Source organism: Genypterus blacodes, unplaced genomic scaffold (genome assembly GCF_046128005.1).
Source record: "Genypterus blacodes isolate CSIRO-AG114 ecotype Tasmania unplaced genomic scaffold, CSIRO-AGI_Gbla_v1 ptg000129l_1, whole genome shotgun sequence".
Classification (NCBI taxonomy): domain Eukaryota; kingdom Metazoa; phylum Chordata; class Actinopteri; order Ophidiiformes; family Ophidiidae; genus Genypterus; species Genypterus blacodes.
Genome location: NW_027466931.1, coordinates 1,691,040 through 1,704,382, shown reverse-complemented (window position 1 = coordinate 1,704,382; position 13,343 = coordinate 1,691,040). Strand labels below are relative to the sequence as shown.

Here is a 13,343-nt window from a genome sequence, read left to right as displayed (position 1 = left end):
CGGGGAGAAGTGGATTTTAACTTCAACAGAACAGGCCTGCAATGGTGAGTGTAAGAGGGCCCACATGCTAGTGCAGTTTGTATTTGGTGTATAGCGGTGGTAACTTATAAATACCGTGTACATAATTGGTAAGTACAGATACACTACTATTTTGCATTTTGTGTGGTCAATTTAGTTAAAGTAATCAAAGTAAGAGGAGTGTAGTAGTTACGTTAGGTCAAAGTGGTAAAAAAAAACACAACAATTTTGATTGATTGGAAGCTACTCTACAGGGTACTTTTTATTTATTTTACAAGATTTATTGGCCTAGAATGTGTGCATAAATGGAGCAATACATAAGAAAAGTGGTAAATGCATCACATGTAAAGCACTGCCTCAAGGAGCGGCTACTTTAAACCTTATTACCAGCAAAGGGCCACTTGATCTAGTATGCATTGAGTTTCTGTCCCTTGAACCAGACTCCCAGGTGAATGCCAATATACTTGTTGTGATGGATCATTTCACCAGGTATTCCCAAGCGTCCCCTGCCAGAGAGCATCCACCATAGTGAAGATCCTCCCTGAACAGTATCTGGTTCACTATGGACTGCCTGCACTGGGTACACTCAGATAAAGGATGTGATTTTGAAAGCAAACTGATCCAAGACCTCCTAAATATGTTAGGGATTCGGATGTCAAGAATGTCTCCTTACCAACCCGAAGGAGATCCACAACCTGGTGATGTAACTCCATAACTGTCCACACTCGGAACCCTGGATCCAAAGCAAAAGCAGAAATGGAGCCAGGTTCATAACAGTCAATTGGTGCACGCCTACAATTGCAACCAAAATGAGGCGACAGGGTCCTCGCATTACCTGCTTATAAGAGCTCGGAGGTTGAAGGAGAAGGTCCAACACCACGCCAAGTGTGGAGTGGAATGGGAATAACCTTTGACACCTTGGACACCTTTGACACAGCCACAGTAAGTGCAAGAGATCAAAGTCTAGTTTCCAAAGCAGTTCACCTTGCTTCACCAGTCGGAGACCTAGAAAAAGTTGATAGAGGTCCAGACACAAACAACCATCCAGACGTGGCTGATGTAGTCTGGTGGTGGTCTGATTTCGAAGGGGAAGCAGATGAGTGATTCACTTGTTAGAGGAGGAATTCCCAGTCGACTGTGCAAAGAAATGACTTTAAGAAGCCAGCTGTCAGCCTGAGGTACGATGAACTTGAAAAGCCATCTGATCGGCTTTAAATGGTTCTGTGTTTGTTGGAAGCGGCGCTTACAGAGACTCATAATGCCACCCGTCTGACTCTCTAGTGCCCCCCTGTGGTCTTATGCTCTTCCTGTTTTAGTTTAAAACCGTGTGGACAAGGCAGAGAGATTCAGACTCTCTAAACCTAGTTTTGATGGGGACATAAAAAAAATCTAGATAAGGGAGGGTGTAGCCCCGATGACCATATGAGGGTTAAATATATTTAACTCCTTATTAGTGAAAAAAATATTAGATAAGATAATAAATGAAAGTGGGAGTTATTTGTTTTGAAACTTACAATGAAAGACAAAGAAGTTAATTGAAAGTCAATACCGTAAAAAAAAAAAAGCATAAAATGTGTTGTATGTAGTTATAAAAATGTATTTGTTTTTATTATTAGACAGTCATAGAATGGAGATATTCGCTCACTGTCGGATTCAAACGTTTTTGTAGTTACAGCATTCTGCCACAAGAGTGCAGCACTCTTTCTATTGCGGTTTAACATGCTGTTTAACGTCGTTCTCTGAGGATTCTCCAGTTAAATGATGAATTATCATCTGAAATAGATTTAATAACAGTGAACATTATGAATAATCAGTGTATGTATGTATGAAAACGTTAATGTTAGCTTTATATTGGAAGCCTGCCTGTTGTGCACCACCGTCTCTGTGGCGCAATTGGTTAGCGCGTTCGGCTGTTAACCGAAAGGTTGGTGGTTCAAGCCCACCCAGGGACGAAATTTATTTCTTTGCACAGATAAGAAACATTAAGAATGACTGTGTAAAGTAATACTCTTTCTTTATATGTGTTAACTAGACCCTGTAGTAATCCCCCTTTCTTCCTCTCGCTCTCATTTCTGCACAGGGGGCGTGGCTTACATAATATATGGGCAGGGTCAGAGGGGTTACCTACTGCCTGACAGCTGAGCGGCTTAAAGCCTTTAGAAACACAGCAGTGGACAGGAAAACAAACAACTGTCAGATTGAAGAAGGAGAGACCGACGTTCAAATGAGTTCACAAGGCTGAGGAGCATTGCAGAGTTTGGAGACTCTTTACCTTTGAGAGAGAGAACGAGAGAGGGAGGGTGGGGGAGGGAGAGAGAGGGAAAGGGGGGGGGGGGGGGGCTGACATTCCTTCATCTCTGACCAGCGGAGGTAAGAGGCCCTTATGTTTCACTCTCTGCCAACATCTGTTCTGTTCTGTTTCTGGGGTGTACATGGGGTGTGTTGTGGTGGTCTGTGTGTGTGTGTGTGTAACGTAATAAGTCATAGTTAAATGACGATTTGCTCAGTAGTGCTGTGTTCAAGCACACCGAGATTTTAGCCTTGCAAAAAGTGTTGCATTCATACATTTGTGATGAGCTGACATGTACATTTAGTCTTTTTCTGAAATGTGCAAAGAGAAATTACAACACAGGTTTTAACTCTAGAATCTGGAAACTGCAAATGTGAAAGTCACCTTTCAGCTCTGTAACACCTGCTGACAGCAAAACTGTGAGAAAGACACAGCTGTAATCAACACACACACACACACACACACACACACACACACACACACACACACACACACACACACACACACACGTAGGGTTTCACTCTACTCTATACATTGAATCAAAAGAGTGTAATTGTACAGGAAACATAAGAAAATTTAATTCAGAGTGTTACGACAACCCTCATATTTATTATTTTTTATTCGTAAAATCATAGCAGTTCATGTTTAATCATCATAGAAACTGGGTCAATAACCACAGGCCTGCATACCTCAGTTTGTGTTTAATCCCTGTGATGGCATGTGACGGCATAATGTGCACACACACACACACACACAAACATGCATGGACACAGTGGGGGATTGGGATTGAACATCAATCCCTCATCTAAGATTAATCTCTCTCTCTCTCTCTCTCTCACTCGCTATCTGTGTGTGTGTGTGTGTGTGTGTGTGTGTGTGTGTGTGTGTGTGTGTGTGTGTGAGAGTGTCCGGTGTGTGTGTGTGTGTGTGTGTGAGTAAGATCTAAACAGGAAATTGGACCTACTGTCCAACCCAAAACACACACACAAAGATTAGAGAGTTTCAGATGTTAGATGTAGATTTGTAATCTTGCGTGTGTGTGTGTATCTGTGATTGAGACAGCGTACAGGCTATAACCTCTCTCTCTCTCTCTCTCTCTCTCTCTCTTAGGCTTGATTGCCCATGTTGCTGTGGCAGGACAGAGGTACGTGTGAGGAATTCCTTGGGAAAAGTCACGGAAATTCCTGAAATGTGGGGCGGGGAGACCAGGACGCATTCTCATTTTCCTGTTTGCTTGTTGCCGCTGACAACCATCACTTCCTGTTCCTCCTGTTATTGTTGTTAGTGTTTGAAGGGCGGAGAAAGACACAGATACATGACAGAAATGAAGCCCTACATGACATCAGGGAGGTCGGTGGATTGGCCAGTCAAACTGATGATCACTTATTTCTTTATCTATTGATCTCCAGGTCCAGGTTATTAGTCCAAATATGAACCAGTCTGCTCAAGGGGATCAATTCTGGGTTCAGTTCAGTGAGTGTGGTATAAAAGTGTAATGTTGTCTTTGTCCACTTCCATCTCCTCCAGGCAGGCTCTCGCTCGCCAAGCCCCGAAACAGAGCCTGATCCTGGGGTGAGAGAGAGAGACAGCTTTGCCCCCTGTCCACACCAGAGCACCTGAACATGGTGTGACCACGCTGCCAATCAAAATGATGGCCTCAGTGGTTGCCGCGGGCAACCAGAGGACGTCACTCAAGCTTAGCGGGGTGGACCCCGAGACCTGTATGATCGTCTTTAAAAACCACTGGGCCCAGGTGTGTGTGTGTGTGTGTGTGTGTGTGTGTGCGTTTGTGTGCCTGTAAAGTTCACCTTTTTGTTCCTCTCATCTTTTTTTGTGACTGATCTGATATCAAAACTGATGGTTTGCCTCATTTACTAACCAACCTTCTGCTAACCACCAATAAATCTATCATTTATCTTTCCTGGACTGAAAATGTCTCTGCTGTAGTCTTGTTGTTGTCCTCTCTTCCCTCTCTTTCTCTTCAGTCTGTCCTATTTTCCTCATAATGGCTGGCAGACAGTGTGTGTGTGTGTGTCTGAGTGAGTGTGTGTGTGTGTTGGCCCTTCAACACAGGATCCATTTAGAATGAACCTCTCTCTTTACTTTAGCCAGGACAACACACACACAGTTTGTATTGTGTGTGTGTGTGTGTGTGTGCGTGTGTGTGCGTGTGTGCGCGTGTGTGCGCGTGCGTGCGCGTGCGTGCGTGTGCGTGCGCGTGTGTGTGTGTGTGTGTGTGCCTGTGTGTCTCTCGCATGTGCACTCTCGCCTTGTCTAAAGCAGTGAGGGTCAAAGTTCAACACATGTCCAGACAGGGAATTCCATTCTTCTCTTTTTCTCTAATTACCATTCTTGTATTCATCCTTTAATCACCCCTCCCACAACCATCCCTCATCTGTTAGTCCCTCCATTTGCCACACGGGGTTGCACTACTTTATCTGTCAATCATGGCTTGCGTTCCTGTGCTGTAATTCGTTTAAAGCTTCCTGATTAATTAAGTAAATGTTAGTTTGATGTTGTTAAAAACAGCTGAGTGCACCTTTTATGAAGTAATCCTGCCCCGTCTTTCGCTCTCTCTCTCTCTCTCTCTTCCTTTCCTTCCTCTCCAGGTAGTGAAGATCCTGGAGAAACACGAGCCGCGTGGCAGCAGCTCCGGCGCATTGAGCTTCCTCTCGGCAGCGTCACGTCTCGGCCCGATCCCGGCAGATGAGGCCAGTGCCGTTCAGAACTACGTGGAACACATGCTCTTCCTGCTGATGGAGGAGGAGGCAGGGCGAGGTAGGTGGCTGGGGGAAAGCCTCGTAGAGCGTGTTCATTGAAGGGTTAATACTCACTTCACTTACATAAAAAAATTAAACATCATTTGACCGGATGGTGGCGCTGTAGCAACAACTGTTCAATTGAGTCAATAACTTTCTAACCGAACATGGTAGAATCAAAAGACTACTCACCTTGGTAGATGTATGCAGTCCTTATATTCCTTATGTTACACAGGCAGATCTCACCTTGCTATTGTTCTGATCCAGGTGGGGCGATGGGTCCCATCCTGGAGTTTGTGGTGGTGGAGGGGGTGATGGAGAGGCTGTTCCTGTGGAGCCTGAGGAGGCAGTTTACAGAGGGCATGAAGCTGGAGCAGCTCAGGATGTACCAGATGCTCTTATCCCAGGCCAGGCAGCCCCTGCTGCACCATAAACCCGTTCTACGGCCGCTCATGACGCTGCTGGCGTCATGTGCCGATTCCGGGACTGGAACAGGAGCCGGTGAGTTTGGTGAAAGATGAGTCAAAGGTCATGGGACTCGATCTAACCCCAGGATTGCTAGACCCTGTTATCTCCTGTCTTGGCATCCCTACCTCTTCAAAATAAGAGTACCAAAGTTGTTAATTTGACCTTGTTGGATCAATTGAGTTTATGTGATGGATAATGGTTTCTTTCTCCACTAGAAGGCGCTAGTGTGGTGGAGGCAGAGCTGGTCCTCCTGCTGAACCAGCTGTGTGTGGCTCTGGTCAAAGATCCTTCGGTGCTGGAGCTGTTCTTCCACACCTCTGAGGACCAGGGAGCCGCCAATTTCCTGCTCTTCTCCCTGCTCATACCGTACACACATAGGTTGGTACACACACACACACAGGCAGGTACACTCACAGATATACTGTATATACACCGCACTCACACTCCCCCGCCCTCCCTACCTCCCTTCCTCCCTCTCTCTCCCTCAGACAGGGTTCGGTCGGTCAGCAGGCCAGAGACGCTCTGCTAGTCATCATGTCTCTGTCAGCCTCTGAGGCTCGAGTCGCTCAACACATAGCAGAGAACACGTACTTCTGTCCCGTGAGTGTGTGTGTTTGATTTTAATCCTAAATGAAAGGCTTTCTGACCTTAATCTGACAGATTAGTAAATCAGCGTGTGACCAGATGATGGTTTGATTTCTCATTGAGACTGTAGCTGATTGGCGTCTGCCTGCTACTGTTGTTGTTACGAGTGATGATGAGGATGGCACTCAATTATTTGTCTCAAGTGTGTGTGTGTGTGTGTGTGTGCATTCCAGGTGCTGGCCACAGGTCTGTCGGGCCTGTATTCGTCTCTTCCGGCCAGGCTGCAGGTTTACAGCGAGGACTGGCACTGTCTGGAGCAGGCCGACTGGCAGCAGGTAACCGTGACGACTGCAACGTGTGCGAGCAAGTGAGCGAATTAATGAGATGTGCTGATGTCAGCCGTTGTTGTGGGCTTGAATCAACAGGTTCCAGCACTCGTTCACTTCCTGCACTCCCTCGACTTCTGCAGTGCCGTTACCAAGGTAACAGACACAAACAAGGACACACTGTGCTAATAGGTATGTAATTGATAAATGGCACATTTTCTTTCTGTCCTTGTCTTTGTTGCAGGTGGCTCATCCATCCATCAGGACTCAGTTGCTAGGCTACATCTACAATGGCTTCCTGGTGCCTGTATTGGCTCCTGCTCTGCACAAGGTAGCAATGCTCGGTAGCAAAATCCTCTTCTCACATTTAGACAAAACTAATCCTAAACATGATCTTATCCGTCACACATACAGTATGTTTACGCGTGTGTGTGTGTGTGTGTAGCCTACGGTGGAGGAGGTGATGACCACCACAGCGTACCTGGATCTGTTCCTGCGATCCGTCTCCGAGCCGGCCCTCCTGCAGACCTTCCTGTCCTTCATCCTGCTGCACACGCACGACAATGTGCACGTACTGGACACACTAGTCAGCAGAGTCAACACACCTTTCCAGGTAACGCACACTCTCGTTACAGGCAGCACACCTGTTCAGTTACACCCTGACAATCTGATTACCTGTGTTTGTGTCCATCAGCTGGGGACAGTGTCGCTGGCTCTGTTCAGGACTCTGATTGGTCTCTTCTGTGAAGATGTCATGCTACAGTTGGTGTTCAGGTCAGCCTAAAGCAAGGCATACACTTTTCAGTTACTCAAATGTTTAGATAAATGATCAGACAATTGATCATCAGTGTGTGTGTGTGTCTGTGTCTCCCCAGGTATCTGATGCCCTGCAGTCACCTGAGCAGGAGGCAGCGTTCCTCCCTGACTCACAGAGACTGTTGTGCCTCCGGCGCTGCCTCCTTCCTGTTCCTCATGCCCTCCTGGTGCCTGGTGCTTCATCTACAAACGAGCACACACACTGAGCACATCCACTGGCCCAAAGCAGTAGGTTAGTGTGACACGTTGTGTTTTCTGTGATTATGATGATATAGATATAGATATATATTAGTGCTGGGCAGCGTTAACGTTTACGTAGTGAATGCAGCTCCCACTATAATGCACTGTAACGGCGAGGTAATCATGGTTAAGCAGCGATGTCCACTAGTCTCCAGTGAGAGCAACAGTTGGTGCAGGTTGTAACGCCGTCGCTTTTGTAGTCCTCTCCTTTCCATACAACTCGTGTATTCTTCTTCTGATGGTGCGTCTTGAGGGAGGCTCATATGTGCCGTCATTTGTTGCGATACTAAGAACGTTACTTTGTATATACACTGTACTTGAGGTTGTTTTATATCGTAATACATATCATATCAAATTCATGTTCTGCATTCGCTCTCTGTCAGATGAGTCCATATCGGAAAGCGTTGGTTACTGTCGTGGTTCAGACTTTCTGATGGATGTGAACTACCTCCTCTACCTCCTGGACGCCCGGCTGGCCATCTCCATCTCTCACAGGTCAGTCTGGACTGACACATAAGTTCTTAAAAGTCTGTTTAGCTTTTTGGGTTATCCTGCTAACAAACACAAGTGCACACAAACTGCGGTAAAAATGTAACGTCCGTAGCAGAGGTCATGAATGTAGTTGCAGGTAATTCAGTTTGTCCAACATTAACAGCTGCGATGGGTTTGTTTCCCTGCAGTGCATGCCGGCTCTGGTCGGCACCGTATGACGGTATCAACCCTGCGCCACGAGAATACCAATTTCAAACACCAGGAGGCGTTGGAGGGGGCAAAGAACACATCGAGGAGGAGAGAACCCATCGAGTGAAGAGCGAATCCATGCGTTCCACCACTCCTCCCCTCTCAGCCTTGTCCCCATCCCCATCGGACGCCATCTCCACGGGCAACCGAGTGGAGCTGGAGTGGGATGACATTTTTGCAGATGAGTGTCCCTCTTCAGCCAAGGCAGCAAATGAGGTCAATCCACCGCCACTTCCTCCTCAACACATCCAGGAAATGTGCCGAAGCGCCACCAGGCTGGTGCACGGGTCGTATGCAGAGGAGTCTGACTTCCAGGATGATGTTCTCGTCTACGATCTTGTTGCTCAGAGAGACACAAACATGGCCGTGTCGGCGGTAAATCCACAAGCTCTTGATAGCGTCTCAAGCGGCAGGAAGGCGTCAGCAGCCACACTGACAGCAGTGACTGGTAGGACCATCATGGAAACTGTCAGCAGCATAATGTCGACAAGGAGGAGTGACGATGGCGATCAAGAGGAGAGGAAGAGGAGAAAGGCTGTGAGGATAACGGAAGGAGAAGATGAGAACAAAGATGGACAAGGAGAGCTGAATGGATATCTATCGTTTAATGGTTTGAATGCGGAGAACTACAGAGACAAAGATGATGATTATGTTGATGAGGTGACAGCTTTTAAGCAAAACAGCCACCACACACACACACATCAGCAGAACACACAACATCTCACACACACTTCACCCAATGGCATCTCTGAATTCAGTTCCCATAGCACATCCATTTCTGAGACTGACATCAGCTCGCTGCCTGGCAACAAAATCACTGACGGCAACGACTTCCTGTCCCATTACCGTGAGCTCATGCTGTCTTTGGGGGCGGAGCCAGACTGTGACAAAATCGACGACAGTCGCACTTTCAGGAAGCGTGTCTGTGCCCTGAGGCGGAGACTGGCAGAGGAGGAGGAGGAGGAGCTGTTGTGGAAGGGAGGGGATTTGAACTCATCCCGGGACGAAGGGAAAGAGGAAGAAGAGGAGGAGAAGGAAGGTGAGCAGAGGGGGAGCAGCAGGAAGCATGGAGTTCCATTTACAGGTCAGTGTTCCTGTTGGAATGTCATGTGTCATAAGCATCAGTGTACACTCACTATTGTTCACTTCAACTCAACCCTCACTGATTTGATCGGTGCCCTTAATACGGAGAGACACAAACGCACAAATAGAGAGGGGGGGGGGGGGGGGCACAGGGGTCAGGTCCATTAGGAAAAGTGTCCCAGCTGTGTCCCATGATGCCTCAGGTCCTTTCATCAGCGTCCTGCTGTCCCGGCTGGAGAATCTTCTGGAAAACTCCATCGCTGTGAACCTGCTGGTGACAGGAATTCTGGCCCAACTGGCGTCGTACCCACAACCCCTGCTGAGATCCTTCCTGCTGAGCACGAGCACCCAAAGCCAGCCCAACATACGCACGTTGTATCAGGTAACACACAAACCTACTACACACCTACAAGTCTGTCTGATTTGATCTCAGACTGTTTCAGACATTGAAATTAAATATGTGTGTTTGTGTGTGTTTGTGTAGGTGTTGGTCACACTGCGGGCTCAGATAGAACGTTATGTCTCAGACAAAACAGACTATCCTGCCCTTGTCGCTCAGGCCTGGAGGTACTTATTGGCTAAGGACCAAGACAGCAAGATCAGAGGTTAGTGCTCGCTCGCTCATACACACACACACACACACACACACACATACAGATTATAGTTATCCCATCACATTTTCTTTGTCCTTGTGTCCCTCAGAGCACCTCCAGTCCCAGGGTGGTGACATCACAGCTCATCCCAACGGCTCCGTGAAGAACACAGTTTGCCCGCCTCCTCTCAGCGCCCTGCCGCTGTGCCCGCCCGTCCCTACCCAGGCTAGGAGCCGCGTGTTTGCCATCATCCTGTATGCCGAATTCCTCAAAGAGCTGGCGGCCATCTCCCAGGAGCACAGCGCTGCCCCTGACTGCACCGCAGAGGAGTAGGAGGAGGGGCGTACATTCAAAAACTGGATGTGGAAATCTGCCTCGACGGCTGCTGCTGATGTGCCCATGAGCAAGGCATCACCGATAACTTGAGGAGTGAGCACTCAAAATAAAAACTTTCCACAGACTTATATCAAATCATTACAAATTCAATCTATTTAAATATTAATTACACATAAATGTGTGATCTGCCAGCACATTTATGTTTGTTTTCCTATGTCAATATGAATATTTATATTTGGATGATTTGAAGGTTAGATTCAAATGTATTTAATTTCATTATTATTATTACATTGAGTAGTTTTGTACACGGTTATTGAACTGTTATACAATGATTTTGAAAGCTTTTTATTAAATTGTAAAGATTCTATTTCTATAATGTTGAGTTATTTTGAATCAATTTAAAAAATCAACAGAACAGATTTTAGATTACAATTGACTCGTTAATTATTTCGCTTCTGAAGTGTAAAACAGTTGTGTCGTACAGTTCAGTACTTCCTAAAAGATATTCTTGTCTGATGTGCAATAAGCTAAAAAGGCGTTGCGACTTGAGTGAGAAGGGGCACAGTGGTGAGCTATTTCCTGTTCTATTCTGCTGAACTTGACTCAGCTGCAGAAGAGAAAGACGGCGGCGACAAAGATGATGGTTTACCTGCTGATGTGGGCTTTGGGTGAGTCCATTTGCCTTCACGCCACTGTGTTTGCTTTGAGAACGCTGTGTAACGGACATACACATAACTAACAAAACAAAAATGTGAGGGCGTTCATAAAGGGACACAATCACAATTTACGTCAGAACTCACTGATGTTTCTGATACACTGGAGTATTTTGGGGCAGATTTACAAAGGGTTTAACAGACGGTAATTACAAATATACCACCTGTCCCTATTTACCACCGGAGGTTTCCACGCAGAAATTACAGTTTTAGGAGAAACCAGTTTTATTTAAATGATCACAATCCATTGGGTAAGGACGGGAGCTGTTTGGGAGCAAAGAATATTAATAGCTGGCAATTTCCCTCGGGATAGATAAAGTTTTATCTTATCTTAGCCAAATGAAAGTTACTGAAAACAATAATAATATCTCAAATTGTCTAAAGCACTAATTCAGCTCAGGTGCAACACAGAAATCCTCACAGCTACAATGGTGCAAGCTTCATGTCAAGTCAATTTGAGTTGAATCACCCAATATCACACACAATGACTCATAGGCCCACATCAGGAAAACATTCATGTCCCAGTGCTTTAACTGACATTACACATTATGTGTAGGAACCTCAACATGGGTGCCTGGCCTCCAACAATATCGCACCCTGCTCCGCTGAAACAAAGGAACAAATGGAATCAAATTAAAAAATGTGTTTGAAACATATAGCTACATGGAAACAAAACAATAAGGAGCAAAACAACAGCAGGTGAACCTAGAGTACAGCAGGTGCTTTTGCTCATTGAGGTATATTAAAAAATATGAAAATATTTCAAAACTGACCCAAATGAAAATAAAACCAACAATATTCGGATAATATGACCACTTAAAGTAAACCTTCACAAATAAATACAAATAGAATCCCAGCCTCACGTTTTCCTTTGAAGATCATTTGACCTTATGACGTTTTGTCTGTCTCTCCACAGCTTCAACTGTCATCTGGTCCAAGGGAGAAGATGATGAAGATTATGATTATTATGAGCTTTACATGCCTGGAAACATCGGTGATATCATGATGCCGCCTTATCACGCTGAGGATGGCTCAGGCTATTCCTCCTCATCCTCCTCTAGCTCCTCAGCAAACCTGAGCCTGCTGAGTCTGATCTTTGTCCTCTCAGTTTCCTGTATGTCCACATCATGAAATAACTTTTTACTGGTTTAAGAACTCATTAGCAACCATTTAGACTGCTTGACCCGCGTTGACACTAGATGGTAATACTGTGCTGATTATTATCTCAGATTGCAGAGAGGATGGGGGAAGAGACACTGATCATACCTGGTTGGCGGCAAAAGGGCTAAACATGATCGGCAAGCGCCCATTGCCATAACAACAGGCAGTAAAGGACGATGGGGCCATTTCAAATAATCACAGGTTATAATATAGAGAGTGAGAGAAGTGAGTGAGAGAGAAAAGAGGGATGAGGGAGAGAGAATGTTAGAGAGAGTTGAGAACAAAAGCAAAATTTGGATCAGAGGAGGCGGGAGGCCGGACTGGAGGGTGTAGACACGGTGACCTATGAGGGGTCAGAGAAGTCCAGAGGTCAGGCCTGTAGATGTGTGTGTGAGAAATGAAGAAAAAGCCCTCTTTCATTTGATTTTTTCATTAAAGGATATATAAGTATGATTATGTATGCAAGTTGATTGATACATTTTGAGCCTGACACAAAATGAAGGAAGAATTATAATTATCTGTGTGTGTATTTTATTTACTTGATATACATTGAATTCTTAGTTCTTAGTTTTTATTTTATTCGTATTTAGTAAAAGTAAAAGACCTCACTGTCACATGTTTATTGTTTGATTCAGGCTGCAGATAATTTTTGATTTTAGATTTTTGGCCAAAATACAGGATGTCTAGATGAGGCAAAGTAGTTACCAATTGCTTAGACAACATGTCATCTCCACCAATAGTTCTTTCCAGTTGGCACCAGTTGTGACACAGGAGGAGGCCACAGAGAAGCCAGTCAGTGTGCAGCCAACGCCAGCGCCCCCTGCTGTCTCTCCACAGATAGCCTGGAGGCCAACACTCGAGTTTCAACGTCCTGCAGAGGGAACTTTCCACTCTCCGGCAGGGCCTCCGTCTTCATGAAGTTGAACTTAAGACCCTGGAAACTTTTCATGGATCTCTACCCTATAGTTACTTCTGGGTGCCTTTTCTCAGTCAGTAGCTTGTGCGATGTCGTCCCATAAAATGAATAAACATTGATTTTCAACCTCAAATTGTCGCAAGGTAAATTGTTTCATGACAGGATAAGCGTGAGAGAGAGAATGGTTGAGAGACCTTAAAATGAACACAGAAAAAGAGAGAGAGACGAGAGCGACAGTTGCTGAGAAACGGCAGAGAGAGATCAAAGAGGGATAGAGAGACCCTGACAATGAATGCTG

At 45.7% G+C, this 13,343-nt stretch overlaps 1 protein-coding gene, 1 long non-coding RNA gene and 1 other non-coding gene across 3 annotated transcripts; all 3 read left to right on the top strand.

The window, feature by feature from the left end:
• The first annotated feature begins 1,896 nt into the window (after window positions 1-1,896).
• Window positions 1,897-1,970, top strand: trnan-guu (transfer RNA asparagine (anticodon GUU)). Its single transcript has one exon. It is a non-coding gene; the product is annotated as a tRNA-Asn (tRNA).
• A 1,434-nt stretch (window positions 1,971-3,404) lies between these two features.
• LOC143010539 (FHF complex subunit HOOK-interacting protein 1A-like) lies at window positions 3,405-10,588 on the top strand. The gene is made up of 16 exons (XM_076162897.1): window positions 3,405-4,061; window positions 4,918-5,086; window positions 5,335-5,568; window positions 5,751-5,913; window positions 6,024-6,135; window positions 6,354-6,455; window positions 6,546-6,602; window positions 6,691-6,777; window positions 6,892-7,059; window positions 7,141-7,220; window positions 7,322-7,494; window positions 7,886-7,997; window positions 8,183-9,327; window positions 9,530-9,708; window positions 9,811-9,931; window positions 10,029-10,588. Exons 1-16 carry the CDS (start codon window positions 3,957-3,959, stop codon window positions 10,250-10,252), a joined length of 3,231 nt encoding a protein of 1,076 aa, XP_076019012.1. The 5' UTR covers window positions 3,405-3,956; the 3' UTR covers window positions 10,253-10,588.
• Window positions 10,589-10,788: 200 nt separating this feature from the next.
• LOC143010683 (uncharacterized) lies at window positions 10,789-13,189 on the top strand. The gene is made up of 3 exons (XR_012964834.1): window positions 10,789-10,923; window positions 11,885-12,082; window positions 12,870-13,189. It is a non-coding gene; the product is annotated as an uncharacterized LOC143010683 (long non-coding RNA).
• Window positions 13,190-13,343: the final 154 nt, after the last annotated feature.